The sequence below is a fragment of the Acomys russatus genome, chromosome 5, assembly GCF_903995435.1.
Source record: "Acomys russatus chromosome 5, mAcoRus1.1, whole genome shotgun sequence".
Classification (NCBI taxonomy): Eukaryota; Metazoa; Chordata; class Mammalia; order Rodentia; family Muridae; genus Acomys; species Acomys russatus.
In genome coordinates, this window is record NC_067141.1 from 44,773,372 (window position 1) to 44,797,699 (window position 24,328).

A 24,328-nucleotide genomic window follows, 5' to 3' on the forward strand; every position below is an offset into this window, starting at 1 on the left:
AGAAGGAGAGAGTAAAGCATGAGCTTCCACATGGAAGCTTTATGAACTTTCCCCTGAATTAGCACTGCTGTGGAAAAGAAGGTCTGTACTCACTCAACACATGTCTAGAATCTTTCATGACATTCAAAGTTTGTTTAATATCTTCTTTCAGAAATAAAAACACTAGCCAGGTATGGTGGCGCATGGCTTTAATTCTAGCACTCAGAAGGCAGAGGCAGGCAGATTGCTGTGAGTTAGAGGCCTGGTCTACAAAATGAGTCCAGGACAGCCAAGGCCACACATAGAAACCCTGTCTCAAAAACACAAACAATCCCCCCCCCCAAAAGAAACAAACAGAAATAAAAATACCAGATATTCTCCAAGACACTCAGACAGTGCCTCAAAAGACCATTATCATTTTAAATTAAATAGGAAAATAAATCAAGGGAGGAAAAAAAAAATCTTCAAAAGTTCATTTTCTCTTACTGTCTTAGAGAGCTTGCTGTTGCTACTGTATGGAGTCTGCCTAAGAGCCATCTTTTAGAATCCAATGAGTCTCTCCACGGGTTCACCTGGTCTCCACAGTTGCTGTTATTTCCAAAAGCTTGGTGCTAAACTCTAGCACTAAACTTCCAAATGTTTTTCTGAGAGGCTCTAAAATTCAAGTGATTATGAAACCAAATTCATTACCGTTCCTAAACGCACTGTTTACAGCCTTCCTGTACTCCCTAAACTTCAGAGACTAAGCCACAGGGATTTCACCCCTCAATTGTCGCACTGCTTTTAAGTCTTTCAGTAACTCCCTGTTGCCCACAAGAAAAAATCCTATGCACTATAGCATTAGTGGTCCTTTGTGAAGACTCATACACATTTTCTCTCAGCTACATGCAGCATGTAGTCTAGTCATCCTTAAATATTATCCCTAAATATTAAGGCTTCTGTACACCTGGAAAATCACCCGTATTCCAGGCCACGTGGGGAAAAATGTTCATTCACCATTCAGACTAATCAGGGATCATTTTCAAGTTAAGTTTTCCCAACATTTCATCATGAAAAAATTGAACGGTCATTCCTCTACCTTCTTATTCTTGCAGAACTACATGCAGTGATTATTTCTCTTGTGATGCATTAATAATATCTAAGATGTTGCCTTTTGCTTGTCCACTTCTCAGTTTCCCCTAAATCAATCCAGTGTCTTAAAAGCACTTTTGTCAGTTGGGCATGGTGGTGCATGCTTGTGATCCCAGCATTCAGGGCAGCAGAGGCAGGTGGATCGCTGTGAGTTCAAGGCCAGCCTGGTCTACAAAGTGAGTGTAGGACAACTAAGGCTACACAGAGAGACCCTGTCTCAAAAAAAAAAAAAAAAAAAAAAAAAAAAAAAAAAAAGTACTTTTGTCTTATCTATTACTAAATTCCTGAACCCACCCTGAAAGCCTGAAAGCCTAGAACTAGTGAAAATTTTAGTTAACTTATTATTGCCCAGCTGTGCTTTTATTTTCTTCTATTCAATTCACTTGAATCTCTAAAATCTTAAAAAGTACTGAAATCATAAGAATGCATGCCTTCTAACCTTCCCTCCTACTTCTGAAGTCTATGCAGTACCTTAGAAATTATATTTGCCTGCCAATCTGCTTAAACCTTGCCAGTAAGACAACACCGCACATATTTACCCCTGTTTTACAAAGCCAAGGTGAGCCTTTGTTTATGTGTGCTTATAGCCTTTCACTCTTGCCAGCTTTTGTCAACCTCAAAATATTAAGGGGATTAAAATGTTACAAATAAATGACTCCAATTACTTTGCTAAGAACTAAATCTTGGGAAGCCCAAGTTGCTGTATGTCTCTAGGAATTTGAGGAAATAATTAATATAAGATTCATGATCCAATATAAGATTTCTACAGATATCTGATTTTCATGGAAAAGGTCTCTAACTCAACTCCCATGATCCTAGCAAGTACATGTTATTTCATAGTCTCAGATTCACCGCCAACAGCAGATACTGAAGAATGACGAGATAAAGACTTTACTCACTTGCATATGTATCTGTAAGTAAGAAGACTGTATTGGTATTCTTGTAAGAGAGCAAATGTTAGAAATGAGAAACAAAACCATTACAATAAGCTAATCAAGAGGGAATTTTATTTAGGACGTGGATAATTTCAAAGTGGAAACAAAAAAAATATGAACTGAATACATGCTGTTACAACAGAACCACAGTTACTGATAGATATGACTTTTAAAAGCTAACTTAAATGCTATGGGTTTGTCTGTCATTTACAAAAGAAAGAAAATCAAGAAGAAAAATGTAGACTGTGATAGGAAAAAGACATACTGAGGAATGGCTCAAAGTATGTGTTAGGTTATCAGATTTCTACAATGGACGTGAAAAATCTGGAAGCACATTTGCTTGCACAGTGCCTGTAGCAGGGTCACACTAGAGGCATTTGTAGCTCCTGCAAATGCATACCAGATTCATTCTCCAGCTGCGTGCATGCTCAGAGCAGCAGCTGCTGTTACTGCCTCACACTTCTGGCAGTCTGTCAACACCTCAGATTTTTACTACTGCAGACAAGCCACTCAGCTAAGGCCTCTTCTGCTTTTGACAGTGGAAGACTTAGCTCGAGGCTGGGTGGCACTAGGCTGCCAGCTGTAAGTCTCAGGGGGGTCTACTGGCTACTAAGCCATTCTTGTCCGCAACATGAGCTTAACAAAATTTCTTGCACTGAAGTTTTCTGAAACCATGACAGCATTCAACAACAACAACAACAAAAAGTTCAATCTACAAAAGTACAGTTCACAGAGGCTTAAGAGTACAACTATTTTAGAAGATTATGCACATCATTATGAACAGAACTATAAGTAAAAAGAAGCTATAAAAGATACAAGTAAATACATAAATAAAAGGATGCATTAAGAACTTAAACATAAAAGTTTTCATGTATTTTTTATAGCTTTTTTGCAACAGGAAAGCTTTACTTATTAATAACCTAACCTATTTAAAGGCCTTACATTAAGATTCCTTAACATGCTTTACCAGACTTATATTATCATAGCTCTGTAGTTGTTAGCAAATTATAAGTTAGTATGGCCAAACTAACTTATAAAGAACATTCAGACAATATTTAGGTCTTACTTTATATCATAATCAAGATTTTTTTTTCTAAGATAGGGTTTTTATGTAGCCCTGGCTACCCTGGAACTCATTCTGTAGAGCAGGCTGGCCTCAAACTCAGAAATCCACCTGCCTCTGCCTCACTTCTGGGATTAAAGGTGTACACCACTAATGCCCATATCAATTTTATTTTAGTGATTTATTGTTTTTTTATTTTATGTGCATTGGTATTTTGCCTGTATGTATGTCCGTGGGTGTCAGATCTTGGAGTTACAGACAGTTGTGAGCTGCCATGTGGGTGGTGGGAATTGAACCTGGGTCCTCTGGAAGAGCAGTCAGTGCTCTTAACCTCTGAGCCATCTCTCCAGCCCCAGAATTTTTTTTTTTTTTTTTTTTTTTAGGTTTTTCGAGACAGGGTCTCTCTGTGTAGCCTTGGCTGTCTTGGACTCACTTTTGTAGACCAGGCTGGCCTCAAACTCACAGCAATCCACTTGCCTCTGCCTCCTGTGTGCTGAGATTAAAGGCGTGCACCACCACACCCAGTTGCCCATATCAATTTTTAATGCCTATTTTAAACCAAAGACTAGGTTATTTGTTGTTCATATTAATAATAGATTTTCCCCCTTTTCTTCAAGCCCCCATCTCACATAGCCCAGCCTGTCCTTGAACTTCCTATACAGTCAAGAATGACCTTGAACTTCTAGCCTCCTGCCTCTATATCCAAAGTGCTGAGACTATAGGCATGTTCACTATGCAGTTTATGCAGTGCTATGGTAAAACCCAGAGCCTCCCAACTGACAAACACCTCAATTCCTAGTAATAACTTTTAAAAATACCTTGATCTTTGAGTTTCTAAAACTTTCCCCAGTCCATTTATTGATCTGAAATAAAAAGCGAAAGGAAAGGGTTAAAAAGTAAATGGTAATTTTTTAAAAAAGCACACAAAAATCAATTATTCCTAAAACAAAAAGTAAGCAGACACACCTATAACCAGAACTAATAAAAATTAAACACAGAGAATTTGCATTTTTTTCTCTTCCTTTCTTTCTAATTACTTAGAATTCTTTCTCTTCAAACCACAAATATGGCACAACCTAGGTGTGCATTTAAGAAAACCTGTTTTTAAAAAAAGAAAGAAAGAAGGAAGGGAAGCCTTCCACACAACTGGAAGGCTAGGTATGACTGTGAGTTATAAAATGTCCTTCACCTTAGGAAAAGGGTAGGGATATGGCTCAGTGATACAGTCCTTGCTTAGAATTTGGCTCAGTGGTACAAATGCACAAAACCCCTATGTTTGACACACATACCTCCAGCACTGCCAAAAAGAAAAGGAAGAAAAAAGGAGAAATTCCTAATGTTCTTATATATTCAAAGCTTTTGCAAGACAACCAACTTTTAACACATATACATTGTAGAAATGGTGAATATAAAACACCAGAATAAAGTAAAATGGTTCCCATTTGTATGCCACAAAAACACTTTAATTCCTTCAAACACTGTGAACACCTGTGTATTTTATAGCATCGATTCTCTTTTCTTTACAGATACATGTCCAAAATATATGGTGCTTGTTCACATGGGTAAGCCTTCCTGCGTACAATGATTCTGAGGTAGGTCTCACTTTGGGACTACTAACTGACTACTAACAAACTACTACCAACTACTAATAACAGGAGTCTTAATCTCTTCAATGAAAGAAATTTGCACTGTAATAATAGCTCAGGAAGCACGCACTAAGTGTCAGGCACAATGCATAGCTCACCAGCAATTTCACAGGTCTCCTGTACTTAAAGCAAACTTGTAAGGTAGGTTTGATTCTTGCTTTGCATGTTTAGGAAGCTTAAATAAACCGTCTAAGAAACAGTGAGAAACAGATCAAGGATTATAACCAAATCAGATTTCAATCCATAGTTCTAAACATTATGAAGTATTAGCTGCCTTCTACATGAAACATTACTTCTTACAGAAAAATCTAAAAATATTATTAAAATAAGAGAAAAATATAGAGGAAAAGTATGAATTTCTTTTGTAATTGTAATCACTTCAAATCACTACCTCTTAATGAGTTATGCATTTTTGATTCAGTTTTATAGTACATACTATATAAACTAGTGGTATTATAGTCAACATGTGAGGCCAACAGAAGTTAGATTTAATATGGTAATGCTAATCCATTATAAAAAGCTCTAATAGTCACTAAAAGTGACCTGCAAGGAAAGCTATGGAAACATATGGCATTGCCTAGTTTAGAGCTTACAAAATAATTCCAAATACAGTCTCTGGATTTTTCCCTTATTTGAAAACTCCATCTTTGGCTTCAAAAGGAAAGAGAGTTTCCAAAAATGGCCAGGAAAATGATATTTAGAATATTTATTAATAACATAGTGTCATTCATATTGTTGTTTTGATTAGCCTTGAGCACAGGCAATGAAGACATAAAGGAAGCTGTAAGACAAAGCAGTTGACAACTGAAGAAACCATTAAAGTCAAGGAGGGCTCAAGGGGAAGGGACACAACATGAACAAGACTTCATCATGGAATGGAGGGAAATAGGCTCCACAGATGGAAATATGGAGCATCATATATTATAAAGGAGGGGAAGGACTCAGAAACTGGCAAGTGAGAAAATCATAGTTGGGACCTGGTAAGACACACAACATGAAAAAGTGAATTAACTGTCTTAGGGAGTTAACTTGACCTTAGGAAAAAAGTCAAAGGACAAACAGGAAATGAAAACTTATAAAGAAGAGTCAGGGGACCCAGAATATCAGCCTAAAAATTCTGAATTATGTTTTGGAAGTGCTAGTGAATTATTTTATATATTTGTTTATTTAACAGTCAGTTAGCCAAGAACAATATATGTAATTATTTAATGATCCTTGAAGCAAGTCAACCTTGAATGAAGGCATTTAATATACTTCTAATTTTCACTGTTCTTTTGAATTTAGGCTTATTTCTACTTGGCATATAAAAACTGTACATAAAGCCGGGCATGGTGGCGCATGTCTTTAATCCCAGTACTCGGGAGGCAGAGGCAGGTGGATCACTGTGAGTTCAAGGCCAACCTGGTCTACAAAGCAAGTCTAGGACAGCCAAGGCTAACACAGAGAGACCCTGTCTCGAAAAACCAAAAAAAAAAAAAAACCACCTGTACATAATGATGGGGTGTCATGTGATACTTCAAGACATACAGGCTGCCACACTTAGGTAAACGTATGTGTCCCTTCCAACATTTATCATTTCTTTATGGTAAAAACACTGAAAATTCTTTCTTCTGGCTTTTAAAATACAATAGTCAAATGCTATCTATTATACCTGATCGTTGTTCTTAATTTGTTTAGCTCCTCTTCTGAAACCAAGTCTGTTTTATTGATGAGAATCATGTCTGCCAAAGCAACTTGTCTAAAATAGCAAAGAACAAGGGTCAGAAGAAAAATATTAGGAAATCATATAGAAACAATATATTTAAGTCAACATTTCAATTAAGAACTAGCTTTGGCTCAGTTTATTCCCAATCTACTCATTTCTACAGGAAAACTTCATGCATCACTGTGTAAGCTCATTCAAAAAATATTTGTTACTGGTACTATGAAGATAAGCCTCCAGAGCTTTTAATCAGGGAATAATAAGTTCATGGTGTGTGTGTGTGTGTGTGTGTGTGTGTGTGTGTGTGTGTGTGTGTGTGTGTGTGTGTTAAAGAAAAGCATAAAATTTAGGTATCCACTATGATGGGAATAAGGATAGCTTATTTGATAAAATGATAAAATTTATGATAATTTTCAAAGAAACATAAAGAAAAAGTTCCCTTAACACAAATAGTTAACTTAAAAAAAAAAACTATTCTTAAAAAATACATCAAGGGGCTAGAGAGATAGCTTAGCAGTTGGGAGCACTGAGTGTTCTTCCAGAGGGCCCAGGTTCAATTCCTAGCACCCACATGGCAGCTCACAACTCTCTGTAACTCCAAGATCTGATACCCACGGACATACAATGCACATAAAGTAAAAATAAATAAATTATAAAAATACATCAAGATCTTGAGTAAATACCTTCTTCATCACTATGAATATGAATTATTGTTGTAAAACAGATACACAGAAGTCCAGTTAAATAATTCAACTGATAAAATGCTATATAACATAATAGATTATTTTCCTCAATTCTTCAGGAAATTCTAACCATTGGACTACTAGTTTCTTTCCTTTTTTAAATGTATTATTTATTATTATGTATACAGTGCTCTGCTTGCATGTACACCTGCAGGCTAGAAGAGAGCATCAGATCACATTATAGATGGCTATGAGCCACCATGTGGTTGATGGGAATTGAACTCAAGATCCCTGGAAGAGCAGTCAGTGTTCTTAACCTCTGAGCCATCTCTCCAGCCCCAACTACTAGTTTCTAATCCTGTTCTTATGGTATAAATCAAAGAACATAAGCAAAATTGAAAAAAATGTAAGTACAGAATATATAACATAATCTTACTTTTGTTTAAGTAATTTTATGTGGCTAAAGACAAAATGTACACATCTCTAAATATTAACAGCCACAACCTTTAAATTGGAGAGCTTCTATTTTATCTTCCATGGATTTCACAACTTCCTGATATTTTCTATTAGGCTCTGGTATATTTTCTACAAGAACCATTTTGTGAGAAAAAAGTTACAATCATATTTGAGTTCATTCTAACTTAAACCACAACTGTATAACAACATAATATTTAGGAAGAGCTACAAAAGAATTCAACTATCGAACTCCAAGATAACAAGGAATCATTTGTCCTCAGTCTTTAATTTCTAGGTTAGGATCATCTGTAACAAACCCCAGGAGGCCTCTCTCTTAAGCACTGCAAAACAAAACAAAACAAAAAACCAAACAAACAAAAACCCCAAACCCTGCAGCACATTTGGTTTCAAACCTTCATCCCATTAATGAAAATGTGCTTATGGTAAGAAAACTAAATACCTGTAAGTCTACAGACAAAACAAGAATATAAAAATACTTAAAAATTATTTTAAATGCAAAGTCAAAAGTATTTCAGTATTTGTTCCTCTGTATTGAGTGACAGTGAAGAATGAGGCAGTTTGGGAGAAAATAAACTATCTTCAATTCCAAAGAGGCATAAAAATAAAATGCTTCTAAATGTTAAAAATCTTCTAAGTTCACTAAAATCAAATAAGACCTAAGCCCACCATTCATTTTATCCCATAATATAAATGGCTTAAATAAAATGCTAGTTGTAAGTCCATGATGGGTAGACAGCAATAACGTGTGGGAGGAAAAGAAAATAAATTTGCCTTAACTATCATCCCATTTTTTCTTTTCCTTTTGCTTTTACATTAACTTCTTTTGTCTATCTAGCTGGTTAGCAACCAATATAAGCTTTAAATATGAATACCTAGCAGCTTCATTGACAAGGCCATCAGGTTTTTCTTCAGTTAAATGCTGAACAAAATAAAATTTAAAAATAATTACTATAATACAATACAAAAAAAAAAAAAAGCTAATGTCAACACAGAGGATTTTACTCTAAAGCAATCTTTCTTGTCTAAATGAGACTTTAAGTTCCATTACTAAGTACAAATGTATCAAATTTTTTTAGTTAGTTATTATATATTACTGACTTAGAAAGTCATGAGGTACTTTTCATCTCTGAAAGCAACCCCTCTCTCAATACTATTTATATCTGAAGTCATCTATGCTACAAGGGTTACCAGAGGTTGTCTTGCAAATTCATGTTTTCAGCCTCATTACCTTACCTCTCAATAGAGACTCCCCATCATAAGAAAAACATGACTACTGAGGACTACAGACAACTAGATTATATTAACACTTTACATTTTAACTGAACTTTATAAATTACTTAAGTTTAACACACTTTAACATCATGACAATGATCAGCATCTATAAACTTAAATCTAATACCCTCATCATCACAGAATACTGTATTTTTTACATACCACCACCAGATCAGTTTTTATTAAAAGCATGTTTGGTAGAAGTACAGTGAATACAATTTAAAATCTTTATTAAAAGCTTTTTATGTAGAATGCTAATTAATAATTACATAAAAGAATATGTAACATTATTTACAAATTACATTGTATTTTGTCAGGCTAGTTTCAAAATTCATGGGGAGTTGACTATTATAGCTCAGAACTTAAGACATACTGGTGATTATTTACTAGACTTAGGTAAGACTATAGAGACAATTCTTTTTTCTTCTCAAGATTTGCCAAGTACCATTTAGGTACAACAGAACCAATCAGAACCAAAGTCACAACTGTGACATAATCATTTCATTTTTATAAATACAATTTTATAAATTCAACTACACACTCACTCCCCAGTTACACAGCTCATGAATAGAGTGTATAGTATCAATACTTACTCTATGCCAAAAGATCAAGTTCAATATTCATACCGCTTTCATAATTATTCATGACTTCTTACCATTAACAAATCCATTCTGCATGGCATACTCTGCATTTAGAGACTAAAGCTATCATCAGGTCTCAGCACAGTCTATGAATGAACTATAGTTAACACTCCCATTTGTTGACATAGACACATAAGTTTTGTTATTTGAAAAATACTATACAACATGTAGCAACACATCTTTCCACTGAGCAGTCCATCTACTAAAAACTGATGCATCTGCCTCTGGATGATCCATTCTTTGAAACTAAAGTATTTTTCAAGCCTGCCAGTATTGCAAATACATGTGATTAAAAGAGAACAATGCCCTGTCTATGCACATATGAAAGCTTCCTAATATAAAAAGTAATAAGTACATATTAATATTTATTTTTCTGAGTATCAACCCTCCATTTCCCTTATGAAAGTCCTACCTCTCCTAGCCAAGCTTAGCAAAAAGACCAAAATCTTGTTTGCCACTCAAAAGATATTTGGTCATAAGTCAGACTTTTATTTATAAAATAAGAAAATATAAATTTTGACATTCTATTCTACCTACATAGGCATAAATTTTTAAAAAGTTATATAAAATGTTTTAAAAAGCACCCATCTCGGGCTTAGAGATGGCTCAACTCTTAAAGGCTAGGTTCACAACCAAAAAAAAAGTGCCTATCTCCAAAGGATTCCTCATCTCTGCTAGATAATGTAGCTTTTGTTTGTACTTTTAAAAAAGCAATAATAATTTTGGTACTAACGAACCCAACAACCCAACATATTCAAAAAGTTCAAATTCCCAACGCAGGCAACCACAACCATTACCAAAACAACAAAAGAAAGAAACGGAGGGAGGAAGGGGGTGTGTGAGAGGATGACCAATGTATACAAGTCCTAATTTCTCAGAAGAAATAAAATCTGGAAACTGATTCTGGAAAGCTAATTACAGCATGGCAACTACAATTAAGACTATGGGATGGAACACTAGAAATTTGTCAAGTGATCTCACCCTAGATGCTAACAAAAACTGCTAACTATGAAAGCAGATGGACAAGGTTAGTACTTGATTGTTTCCCAATATACGCCCAGATATATCAGCTTAGCAAACTGTATACCTTAAATCTATATAATTTTTATTTGTGACTCATGGCTCAATAAAGTTGGGAGATACAAAGAAATCATTCAAAATAAAGTATTACTAGCCACAACTTTAAGAAGAGCTACAGGAGTTCCTTCCCACAGAAATAAAGGGGGGGGAAAAAAGCAGGATCAAACAAACAAACAAAAAAACAAAATGGTCCCAAAATTCATTAGCTAAGAAAGAACTGTGCTGACCACAGTTGAAACAAATCCAATGTCAAACACGTCAGACATCAGACAAAGAAAAAGGAGAGAAATAGCGGCATTTTTTTTTTTTTTTTTTTTAAAACAAGGGACTGGTTAGAGACCTAATGTGGTTTCAGCTTTGAAAAAATTATCCCATAATGTCAGTCTATTTATTTTTCTGGCCTTTTTCAAGTCAAACTGTTTTCTGACTGAATTGTTTCAACAGCTTGTGCAGTAAAACAGAAGACTCAGAAGGAAACCTCTTACTTGACCTTTTATGTGTAAACTTCAGCCACTGATTCTATTGCATTAAATGCTGTCACATTTGTAGAACTGAAAAGAACAATGTCAGGGCCTAGATGTCAAGCCTTGAGAATAGAGAGCTGTCATTTTAAGTTGTCCAATTCTTTGCCCATGATTAAAAAATGAATATTTCAGATCAATGGGTGACAATCCCATTAGAGTGATAGCCTATGATATCAATTACCACTTCAGTTTCAATTTGGCTGGCTGGCCACAGGGTACCATTTCTCAGCTTTACTTGTGATGGGCTGGCTCTGTGAAGCATGACACCCTTAAATTGCTGCCCATTATCCAACTGTCATTACTTGTACTGCCTCAGAATTCTCTGAATCACAAGCAGCTACTGAGGTCAAGCTTCGCAACCAGAAGAATTGGACAAGTTGGCAAATTCTTTATATAAAGGCAAAGTTATTTATCTGACATCTGACTTGGAAAATCTAAAGTTTCCATTATCCTGACAGCATGTCACTTTTGTGTAGGTATATTGATTTAATAATTTAAGAGGTTTTATCAAGGTGGCAAGGGGTTAAAGATATACGGTTTGCATTATTCAGAATATTGCTTTGTTTTTTGGGGGTCTCTATCATTGAGTAAAAAAAGATTCTATCTAATTTTCTCTATATCCAACTATAAATATAAAACTATTTCTATAAACACAAAGCACTCGTGTTTGATTTTTGGGTATAGCATGTTAAATCTATAACAACAACAACAACAACAACAACAACAACAACAACAACAACAAAGCAAATGAAATGTCCTAGCTGCTATTTTATATATACCCCAAATTTGTGAATCAACTTATAAAGGAAATTAATTCAACCATGGCTATAAAAATGTTCAAAATAAAGAACTTTAAATTTTCTGCTGGGTTTTTGTTTTTTACTATCTCCATCCAGTTTTTTTGTTTGTTTTGAAATATGTTTTGAAAACAGACATTAAAGTGTCTTTTTTCTCTTGAGAAGACCATATCCACACATGGGTATATAATGTCCTTTTGCTAAGTCAGTTTGTTTCTCTCTCTTTTCTTCCCTCCTTTTATCTCCCTCTCTCTTCCTCGAGCTTGTAATGCCTGCAGTTAAATATATTTTTGTTGTTTTGCTTTTTTTTCGAGAGAGGGTTCTCGGTGTAGCCTTGGCTGTCCTGGACTCGCTTTGTAAACCAGGCTGGCCTTGAACTCACAGAGATCTGCCTGCCTCTGCCTCCCTGAATGCTGGAATTAAAGGCTGGCTAATGTTTTGTTTTGGGTTTTTTAATAACTTACAACTTTTTTTTTTTTTTTTTAAAGAAACTCACTAAATAAGGTGTGGTGACCCTCAGCTATAATCCCAGCACTTAGGAGCCCTAAGAAGGAAGATTACAGTTTGATGGCAGCCTAGGTTTCACACCAAGTTCAGGACTGCATAGGCTAAACAGTAGACCCTTCACACCCACACTCACACCCACATCCACACAAAGAGCCTTTAGAAATTTTCTGAATAAAACTGTAATATTTGCAATCGTCTTTATTCCTATTGTATTCTTAAATTTAAATTTTAAACTCTAGAACAGGATTGAAATTTCTCAAATTAGGGCACTGAGAGTGGGGGTAGGAAGGACCAGTAAAGTAGACTCATAGCCATTTGGACAGACCTGTTACGTTTCCCTAAAACATAATGTTATTGAAGATTTGGAAGAAACAACAACATAAAAATTAAGTCAAGGGGTAAAATATTAAACTAATTTTAAACACTGATTTTTAGCTCCTAAGAAATTTTGTGGGGTTTTGTTTTGTTTTGTTTCTCACTATACAGCACTGGCTGGCCTGAAATTCACTATGTAGATCAAGTTGTCCTCTATCTCACTGACATCCACCTCTATCTACCTTCCCAAGTTCTGAGACAAAAGGTATGTGCACCGTATGCAACCTTCATGAAATTATTATTTTGCTCTCAATCCATATGCCCAGATAGGTAGTGAGGTGGAGGATTGATGCTAGGACAGAGGCAAGCTTTTTCTTCAATGCCTTTTGTAACATTTATTTCTTTAAAAAATTTCTCAGTTGACTTGAAAACCTCAGAAGCACTATCTTATTTTATGCAGCAATAAGCTTTTAAGAATTTTAGTGAACTTTATAAACTGAGATCAAATAAGTGCATTTAAAGACCTTAGAAGTTAGCAAAAGTACACACAGAAATATATCATTTAATTGAGAGTCTCCTCTTATTATGTACTAATTTTTATATCTTTAAAATAAAATAAATCAATTATTTGTATTTTAAAAGCCTAATTTATACTTTGTGTTTCCTGACAGTTTATAACAAAAACTAAGATCCCATATATTTCATTAGGCTGACCTTTTTTCTATAAAAACCAATAGTGGGAATGGATTCTATTGAGAAGAAACATATATCCAAACTTTATCCTGACTCTATAACCTCCATACTATCACATTATATTATTATATAATAGTTATTATAATAATATTATAATAGTATTATAGCAACTGCAATTTTTATCACAACACCAAACCAGACTAAAATAAATACCAAGTTTAAAAGCACATAATAAAAAACCACAAAAACAAGTGGATCTTTTACTTGGACTATTATTTTAAGAAAGATTTTTCTTAAGAAAAGTTTAACAGAAACAGAAAACAATACAACCAACCCCTCCATTCCTACTTCTTGACAATTAGCAAGTTTTATTTGCTCAACTTACTTTTAATCCATATTTTGAATCTACAACAGTTATGATACCTACAAAAAAATTAACACTTTAGTCACTCTTTAAAGTCATCATTATTATGCAATTCTATTTGAGAAGGAAAATTAAAACATCCTTCAGTTCACAAATGCTATTCAATAAAGTATTTCTTTTCTCTTACCAATGTGGTAATTTAACTTAATCTCAGAAATAAGTAAATGTGTTTAAAATATAATTGAATGACTAGCTGTTCCTAAGAAACTAGATAATCTATAAAATAAAAATTAAAAATTAAGTCAACAATAAAATAAAACTTCTTTGGTGTTTAAAATCCATACTAAGACACATTTCATACCATATAGTGAAATAGGACAGGTTATTTTTATTTTCACATTCAAAATAAGGCTTTTCTAAATAAATTATTGTTTAAAGAATCTGAGAATCTTAGGATAGTATATTCCTAACCTCTGCTAATATACCTAGCTCACAAAAATGGAGCATCACAGCAAATACCTAAGTTCTCAAAAGATCAATTAGTTCAGCAATTTCTGAATATATGTTAAATTGTTTTTAAAAATGTAACAGCAGAATGTAATAATGTCCATAAAATTCAACAAGCTATATGCCGTATACATTACTGGTCAATGAAACCCAGCTTCAACTATTTTTACCCTAAGTCTATATGATCAATTTATATTTTTGGTTGTGAGCCTATGTGAGCCTAGCCTTTAACGGCTGAGCCATCTCTCCAGCCCTATATGATTAATTTAGAGATATGTAAAGAGAAGAAAGGATGACAGAAGAAAAGTGAATATAAATGTTGCACTAAGAATTAATATCAAGCTTATAAATTTATACAGAATGACAAGAGTTAAGTAGTACGTATGTGTACAAGCATTTTTAATTCTGATTTTCAAGTAAAAATGAAAGCAGAGACTGAAAGATCATTCTTTCCATTGTCCTCCTGACTAACCACAAAGGTCTAGCATTATATTAAGTGCACATGGCGACGGAGGTCACAGAGCATTTTGAAAGGAAAGCTTCAGTAGAAGTCCTGAGTCTTAGTTGAGATCAATACTTAACAATCCTGTTTTACCACTGTCTAGGACTTTAGAATCCCTATGAACAAAAAAATTGATTCATCAAAAACTAAACAAGTTTGAAAAGAGCAATGGTATAGGAAATAAAACTACAATATAAACAAAATGAGCTCAACCATAAATCTTGACTTAAAAGCAAAAGAAATTATTTTAACTTACCATCAAGATAAATATCACTCCCTAACTCAGCATCAACCCAAAACATAGAAGCCACTGCACCTGAAAATACATAGTATAATAATATTCATCAAATAAAGTATTTCTTCAAATTGCAAAACATGATTTCATCTGTCTGAATTTTCATTAGCTGATAAACACGCAAGCAAACTAACCCTACACTTCAGTCTTCTCGTGGGAGTTGCAGAGATAGGTCTTTTCGAGATCTGCAGTCATCCTATTCCTTTCCCTGTTTCCAAACACAATATACTCTTAACACTCATCAAACATAATGCTTTTATTGATGGCAAAATAATTTATTAATCAAAACTGTGAAACAATTTGGACACAAAAGCTGAGTACACATTGAATGCTTTTTCTCATTTCCTGAATGATTATCATACAGTTCACAAATAATAAATCCTTCCCAAGGAAAAAAGGAAATAAAATACATTAACTCCAAAAATCACTTGCAAAAGTGATTTTCCAAAAATTACAATAAATTCACTTGCAATCTCTATAGAACAAAAAGAAGCAGAAAAATTACAAGTTCTCTAGTGGTACTACTTAGTCATCACATATTTAATCAGTACTGGGCATAAAACTTGCATCTGAAGAAAAATTATTCCTAAGAAAAAAAATTATTGCTTTTGGCAGGAACTGGTTTAACACAAAGCCACACATCCTGATTAGTGCGCCACAAACACAAAAAGAAAAAAGAAAAAAAGGAAACTGACAGCAAGGGAAAGTATTTGATCTTTCAAAGCATCACCATCCCAGTTAGTGACGGTGCTGTCTAAGAGAATGAGCGCAGGGGCAAACACGGGTACCTGAACTCATTCCACTGTCTAAAGCTGTCTACCTGCTCTGACAAGATGTGGTTCCCCTCAGCATCACTCTGTGTCCACAGTGAGACACCTGTCAGCTGTTTACAGTGATTACTCATGCAAGATATAGCAAGGGCCACAAGATCTAATGGGTTCCTGATACCTATTGATTTTTCCCCCCAAAACTTAATAGTTTTCCAATTTGAGTGAAATAGGATTTGTGAGTAACAGGAGAAGAATCAATGTCTGTCCTCTTCAAGGAAATTACTTTACCATGACAATTATTTAGCTAAGAACTGGAGAGTGTCAATCTCCTAAGTGAAAAACAACTGAATTGCCAATAAGAATCATTTCCACTTTCTTGGCTAAAAACATGGTTTTAATTAATAAAGGAGAAATGAGTAAGTTTACTGCGTCATGACATCAACCACTGATACAAAATATTAATTTCTTCACTTAGCCAAATATGTAGGTATGTTATAAGCATAGTTTTATAACTTTAAAAACTCACTGCTTTTCATTCAAACAAATGGTTTTAAGTCTTACTTCTTACCAGGATGAATTGTAAATATGTATCAAGCTTTTATTCTAAACATCATTTACAGGTGCCACAGCACCTACAGGATGAACAAGAAAGAACCATCTGAGCCACAGATGCAGGTGCTTAGGAGCAGCAAAGAGAGTATGGACCAGTAGATTCTTTTCCGCACGAAATATTAGGCAATATCTGAAGATAATTTTAGTTGCTTCTAGGAATATTCTACTGGGATCTAGTAGGTAGAAGCCTGGGATGCTGTTAAACTTTCTGTTCTGCTCAAGATAGCACCCCTCACAGAAGATAACTGGCCAATCCAAAATGACATTTGTGTCAAGGTTAAGAAATTTTGAACTACATTACAGAGTCTCTCTTCTTCAAAACCTGATAAAAAAAATTTTTTTTTAATTTAAGTATCACAATTTTATTACAACAACCAAATAAGAAAAGATCAGTATCCTAACCATAAATGTAGAAGCAATAGTCAAAATAGAAATAAAACTCTATGTGGTTATAGTAGTTTGAATAAATATGGCCCCCAAAGACTCATATATTTGAATGTTTGGTCATCAGGGAGTAGCGTTACTTGACAGGGATCAGGAGGTGTAGCCTTGTTGGAGTAGGTGTGGTCTTGTTAGAGGAAGTATGTCACTAGAAGTGTGAACTTTGGGGTTTCAGATGTTGAAGCCAGGCCCAGTGCCTCTCTCTTCCTGCTGCCTTCAGATGCAGATGTAGAACTCTCAGCTGCCATAGCTGCCTGTGTGCTGCTATGTTCTCTGCCATGAGGGTAACAGACTAAACCTCTCAACGGTGAACAAGCTCCAGCTAAATGCTTTCCTTTATAAGAGTTGCTGTGGTCATAGTTTCTCTCCACAGCAATACAATAATGACTAAGACAATGAGCTACTGTGGTCTTTCCTAATTCAGTTCTCACACCCAAAAGAGGATGTGGAAGACAGTTTACAAAATCCCACAATTTTATCAGAAGCAACTCCCCAAAAGACAAGATGTAGAACTAATCAGAAAATAATAAAGGGAAAAAGTCAATGACAACACGTATTTCAAGAATAAAAAAATTTTTAAATCACTTCTATGTTTTGGGGGAATTTGCTTTGTAGGACTGAGAGCAAAGAAACGAGGGTTGTGAGGTCTAATGATGGCCCACGGGAGCAGGGGTTGGCTATGTACTTCCAGGTAAGCAGAGCACACTCAAGACAGTCATACAAGGCATTTGATAGCAGTGCTAACAGCCATTTGTCCTCATCTGTCTGCCCAGCCGCTCATTTCCATTAGTTTCCCTCTTCACCTGTTCCAGCAATATTCAGCTTTCAAGCCGGTGCTTAAGACAAACATGCGCAGGTAAGACAGTGAAGACATTAAAAGGAATTTCCATCAATGCACACAGGTAAAGGAAAGCCCTCTGACTGTCCCACCATAGACACAAATGCACACATGTGATTACAGCAGAGGAAATCAAGTGCAGATAAATGTCAGGAAGGGAAAAAGAGTGGAGAAATTTAATAGAACAGACAAAGAGCAAAGGATTCATTCTGCAAGGAAACATAATCCAAGAAAAAAATAATAAAAATTTGAGGTAGCTCTTCATAGCAAAAAAAAATTGAAAGCAATAAAACACAAAAACAAGCCTGAACACAAGAAAAGAATAAAGTAATATAAAAAGAGGCCTTGTAGCATTAATAAAATAAATTTGAATCAATTTAATAGTATCATTACTTAACTAATAAATAATTTACAATAATAAGGAATATATAAATGCACATGAGGGGGATTATTGACATAAAGACAAGGAAGGTTGATCAGAGTAAAAGATAAATCAGAACAATTAAAACAGGGCTAATGGAATAGCTTAGTCACAGAGAACCTACTTAGTACGTGCAAGGTACCCCAAAACAGTAAAAATGAAAATTAGAAGCCAGTGAGAGGCACCCAGCAGGCAAGGGTGCATGCACACGACCAAATCTGATACCTTGAGTTAAAATCCCAAGACTCACATTGTAAAGAGAGAGAACCAACCAGCGTGGTGGAGAAAGACAACTCATGTAGGTTGTTCACTCCAAACTTGTACCAGAGCATAAAATCATATTTGTTCACATTTATTCATATTTACTAGTCTATTTCTCGCCCTTCCCTAATTTCTTCTAACCTCCTTCCCTTGTAAATACAAATATACGAACAAATTAATATAATTTTAAAAAAAAAATTAGACTAGTTAAGAGAACAAAATGAAATTCACTATGGAAAAACATTGATCTCATAATATTAAAACTAAATAAATTGAAATGAAAATATCTTAAATAATGGTTAGAAAAAAATGGCTAAAAATAAAACCAAGTTTCCACATTTTTACCAAACTACAACTATTTGGAACCTGACCCCAGTGACTTTTGATGCATTATGCAAACATCTGGGGCCTACTTATTTTTTAAATTACTATTTTTATGTGTACAGGTGTTTTGCATGCATATATCCATACCACATACAAGCTTATGGCTCAAAGACCTAAAGAGGGCATTGAATCCCCTAAAACTGGAGTTACAGATGGTGATGAGCTGCTGTGTTAGTTCTAGGACTGAACCTGGGTCCTCCGGAAGAATATTCAGTGCTCTTAACTGCTGAGTCGATTCTGCAGCTCCCTGGAGCCTAATCCTTATTAGACTTTAATAATGCTCTACCCAATCACGAGAGTAGCCATGTCAGACAGCTCAAAACCACCTGAAACCCTAGTTCCAGGGGATCCAACGCTCACTTCTGGCTTCTTGGGGAACCCGAACACATATGGTATACCATATATACACATAAAAATAAGTCTTTATAAAAAATAATAACTTATTCCTACCAACAACTCTAAGTCAATCAGTAAAACTTCAAATTCTATTAACAGCTTTTCATGAAGTACACTGTGACTCTTACACAATGCAAGCTAGAATTTCTTTTCCTTTGAACAACAACAAAAATTAAATCCAAATTAAAGCTTTAGGGCTGGTAAAAGGACTCAACAAGCAAAGAACTGGATCTAAAATGTCCACATAGAAGCTGGGTAGGCATGGCCACCCACCTGCAAGTCCATCATGGCAGGTCAATAAAGAAAGACAAGCTGGAGACAGGGAAGCCCTGGAACAAGTCGGCTAGCCAGACCAGCAAAAGTGGCATCTGGGCGTGGTGTCCACACCTGTACTCCCAGCACTTGGGAGGCAGAGGCAGGTGGATCTGACTGAGTTCGAAGTCAGCCTGGTCTACAAAGTGAGTTCAAGACAGCCAAGGCTACAAAGAAAAAAAAGAAAGGAACAAAGGAGGGAAAGAAAGACAGAACGAAAGAAGCAAGCTCAGTTCACTGAGAGATTTGCATTATCAATACATAGGACAGAAAGTGACTGAAGATATGTCAACCTCAAGTCTCTGTGTGAGCCTGCACACATATAAGCCCACACACTTTGAACACACATACATACATGGATGCACACCACACAAACATATGCAAAAAATACTTACTATAAACACTTCTCTAAGGAATCAAAGCACTGCATGCTAGTGACTAACACTGTCATTTCTTACCAGGATCTGCTAACCCAGTGGTCTCTAAGAGTATGTAGTCAAACTTGCCCTTCTTCTGCATCAGATTCTCGATAGCTCTAAGGCCATTGTCCCTGGAAATACCAAAAACACAATAATAACTGATTACCTGAACAGTTTAAGATGATCTCTAAAAACATCTTAAAATAATCAACACACAACACAAAAATATTCCCAGGTACACTAAATTTAATTCAGGATTCTGATAAAATGTCCAATATTTAACAATGACAAGAAGAAAATAGGTATAAATACAGGCAGAAATGTATGTGTAGTAAGTTAATACTTACAAAACTAAAAGCAAAGGATGTTATCTAACAAAAGTCAGTTATTTATTTTATAGCATTATAAAAGAAAACCAGTATATTTGATAATGAAATTTATTGCCTAGAGTGCTTCAATAAAAAGTTACAGGAACATTGTCACTGTATACATTTTAGCTCTAGACTGATTAGAGTACAGAGTAATTTCCTTTTTTAAGCAAACAAACAAACAGGACAGCATGTCACTATGCAACTCTGCCTGGCCTGGAACTGTCACTCTTCCTGCTTCCACCTCCCAAATGCTTGGATTACAGGCTTTCATTACCTGTTTTTTTATTCTCATAACACCAAAAGTCAGGACAAATATTAAATGTGTTTATTGCCTTTTGGTTAAGTCTTTATAACTACTTCCTCTTTCCAAAAAGTGTGACTCAGTGCCAAACATCTAAGAACGTCAATAATGGAGAAACTTAATTCACTATAATATAGAAAAAACAATAGCACATGTAGTAATTATGGTAATTTATCCAAGAGATTATTTTGTCAGACAATTTATCTGAGTGCTTTTTTATGTCAGGTACTCTTCTAGGACTGGTCACAGCCTAATAAACTAAACAGACACTGCCCATAGAAACTTAAGTGCTGACATAAGGTTCTTTCTGTGTTTTTGTGTTCATACTGGGATCTGAGCACAAGGCCACACATATGCTAAGCAAGCATGCTCCTATTATCCAACATTCCCAGTCCTCTTTTCACTTTTTAATGTTGATATAGGGTCTCACTAAGTTGCCCAGGCTGGCTTTGACTCACTTGGTAGCTGAGGTAGGCCTTGATTTTGGGATCCTCCTGCGTCAGCTTCTCAAGCAGCTGAGATTACATGTCTGTGTCATCAGGCTTGGCTGCTTCTTCCCTCATGTGTTTGTATGTATCTGCATGTGTGGTCACGTGTCTATGCACATGTGTGCACAAAGAGGCTAGATACCAAGGTGGGGGGCTTCCTCAATGGCATCTCTCACTCGAAGCTAGCTCACCATTCGGCTGTTCTCCCTGCCTGGCCAGAGAGCTCCAGGGATCCACTAAGCCTTGCCCACCCAGCTCACACTCCCACACCTGGCTTCTTGTGTTGGAACTAGGGCTTTAAACTCAGGTCCTCAGCTTGTGTGGAAAGTGCTTTTCCCACAGAGACATTTCCCAATCCATGCTTATTCTTTTTTATGGCAGTCATTTATTTTTTTATTTTAAAAAAGGTTGAATACTTAGGGTCTGGAGAGATGGCTCAGTGGGAACAGAGGAACAGCACTTATATAGTAGTTTACAACTGCCTGTAACTCCAGTTTCAAGGCACTCAGTGTCCTCTCTGGTCTCTGGAACTCCATGCATGAGTGTGGTACATAGGCATACATGTAGGCAAAGCACCAAAACACATAAAAAAACCAAATTTTAGAAAGAAAAAAAAGAGGTTGAATAATTGGAAATAAGATAATGACACAGTAAATTCATAATACTCTTCTTTTACATATGAAATAAAGGCATTGAAAATAATTTTTAAAAATTCAATGAAAGAAAAAGAACATTAGAATAAAAAATAGCAAGAAACACTTAAAGAAAATATAATCTAATAAATGTATATACTATCTAAAAATGCAATGGTACAAGCTACACAAGTGAATTCAGCTAAATTACACAGAAAAACCAAAGCTGGAAATATAATCAACAAACATCTTGAACAGCCAACAAACACATAGTAAACACACTCCTTACTTCACTGAACAGCAGAGGCAACCGTTTCTAAGTTCCAGCCACTCTTCATAGAGTTCTCCACCTTGACTGATAGCTAAGGATTTCTCTATTGCACTCCCTAGAAATATAAACAGCAGTTTTTAGATTACATACACTAGTCAAGCAATAGAGGAAGATGTTCAGAAACAAAGTAGATTCCAATGCTGAAACTGTAGCTTAGAATATGTATTCATTCATAACTTTTCTATTAACAGCTTAAAAGCCTCAAGAAGTATACTGATGACTCTTCTGTGATGCAAGCCAGAATCTCTCTTCTTTTGAATAGCAAATATCAAACCTGAAGTATTTAATCCAGTAAATATTTAAATTATGGTACGCTAGATGAATTTTTCCTTTCTATAGCATTTAAGCAAAGCCAGGCATGGTATACACCTGTAATCCCAACACTGAGGAGCCTGAGGCAGAAGGATCTGAAGTTTAAGATACAACTGGGCTCCAAAGCAAGTTCCAGATCAGCCTGGGATACACAGTGAGACTTTCTCTCAAGAATGTAAACACACAAGGTCTGGGCAGATAGATGGTTTAGTGGGTAAGAGCATGCACTGCTCTTGCAGAGCACCAGAGTTCAGTTCCCAGCACCCACACGGCAACAACTACCTATAACTCCAGATCCAGGGCATTCATGGGCCATTTCTGGCCTCCAAAGGACTGCGCGCGCACACACACACACACACACAAATTTTTAAAATTAAATGAATTGGAGTGAAGAGATGATTCAGAGGTTAAGAACACTTGTTGTGGGGCTGGAGACATAGCTCAGAGGTTAAGAGCACTGACTGTTCTTCCAAAGGTCCTGAGTTCAATTCCCAGCAACCACATGGTGGCTCACAGTCATCTATAATGTGATCTGATGCCCTCTTCTGGCCTGTAGGTGTATATTCAGGCAGAACACTGTATACATAATAAATCTTAAAAAAAGAAAACTTGTTGCTCTTGCAGAGGACCTGGGCTTGATTCTTAGCACCCGCATTGCAGCTTATAGCTAGCTATAACTCCAGTTCCAGGGGACCTAACACCCTCACCCTGCCTCCACAGTCACCAGGCATTCATATGGTATACATACATGCAGGCAATACATAAAACATATTTATAAAGTATTAAATACATAATTTCAATTCCTAGGAAGACAACTGTATTTTCTTTAAGTGTTTCTTGCTATTTTATATTTGTTCTAATGTTCTTATTCTTTCATTGAGTTTTTAAAAATTATTTTCATATATAAAAAGAGTATCATCAATTTACTGTATCGATAGTCTTATTTCCAATTATTCAATATCTCTCTCTCTCTCTCTCTCTCTCTCTCTCTCTCTCTCTCTCTCTCTCTCTCTTAACTTGTATTTTATGTGATTTGGTGTTTTGCCTGCATGTATGCCTATGTACCACAATCATGCATGGAGTCCACAGAGGATACTAAGTGCCTTGAAACTGTAGTTACAGACAGTTGTAAACTACCATATAAGTGCTGTGAATTGAACTCTGTTTCTCTGTTCCCCCTGAGCCATCTCTCCAGACCCTAAGTATTCAACCTTTTTGAAATAAGAAATAAATGATTGTCATTTAAAAAAAAAAAAAAAAAAAAAAGCCATGAGCTGGGAAGTCAAATTCAAAATTCTTCCTCCTTAGGACTTTTACTTGTCCAATTCCATTTCTTAATAAAGAAGCTACCCTGAAAACATTTTTTCTTCTCATCCATTGTCAAGTTTCTAAATATACTGAGATACTTTTTAAAAAAAGATTTATTGATTTATTATTATGTATACAGTATTCTACCTGAATATACAACTGTAGGCCAGAAGAGGGCATCAGATCACATTACAGATGGTTGTGAGCTACCATGTGGTTACTGGGATTTTAACTCAGGACCTTTGGGAGAACAGGTGGCGCTCTTAACCACTGAGCCATCTCTCCAGCCCTACTGAGATACTTTTTAAACGCTGGATTTTTTTATGAGATTGTTTTCATTTTAATTCCTTACAAAGTTGGTGGTTGCTGTGATTAAATTATTCAGGACTCAAAACATGCATTAAGACTCTACTTCACTTTGACAAAAGTTTCTGGCCAAATTATCATGTAGTCATTTAAAAATTAAACTTTTCTTCAATAAAAAGTCTCTTAGTAAGGTTTACCTGGGAAATAAGTACACATGAGATATTCGTCATAAGAATTATTTTATATGTTTTACATACAATGTACCAATGTCAGAGAAAAGTTTTAAATAGAAAAAAAATCACTTATATATTT

At 35.4% G+C, this 24,328-nt stretch overlaps 1 protein-coding gene across 3 annotated transcripts in view; it reads right to left on the minus strand.

Moving 5' to 3' along the window:
- Nucleotides 1–24,328, minus strand: part of LOC127189448 (COBW domain-containing protein 1) — a 45,472-nt gene that overhangs the window by 16,118 nt on the left and 5,026 nt on the right. For 2 of the 3 annotated variants that reach the window (XM_051146275.1, XM_051146274.1), the window contains exons 3-9: nt 22,049–22,145; nt 20,007–20,098; nt 15,075–15,134; nt 13,831–13,868; nt 8,489–8,535; nt 6,406–6,492; nt 3,927–3,971 (exon numbers count right to left, since the gene is read on the minus strand). In XM_051146275.1, the coding sequence (XP_051002232.1) occupies nt 3,927–3,971; nt 6,406–6,492; nt 8,489–8,535; nt 13,831–13,868; nt 15,075–15,134; nt 20,007–20,098; nt 22,049–22,145 (466 nt within the window). The remainder of the gene's footprint in view (nt 1–3,926; nt 3,972–6,405; nt 6,493–8,488; nt 8,536–13,830; nt 13,869–15,074; nt 15,135–20,006; nt 20,099–22,048; nt 22,146–24,328) is intronic. The other variant, XM_051146276.1, reaches the window with a different exon arrangement.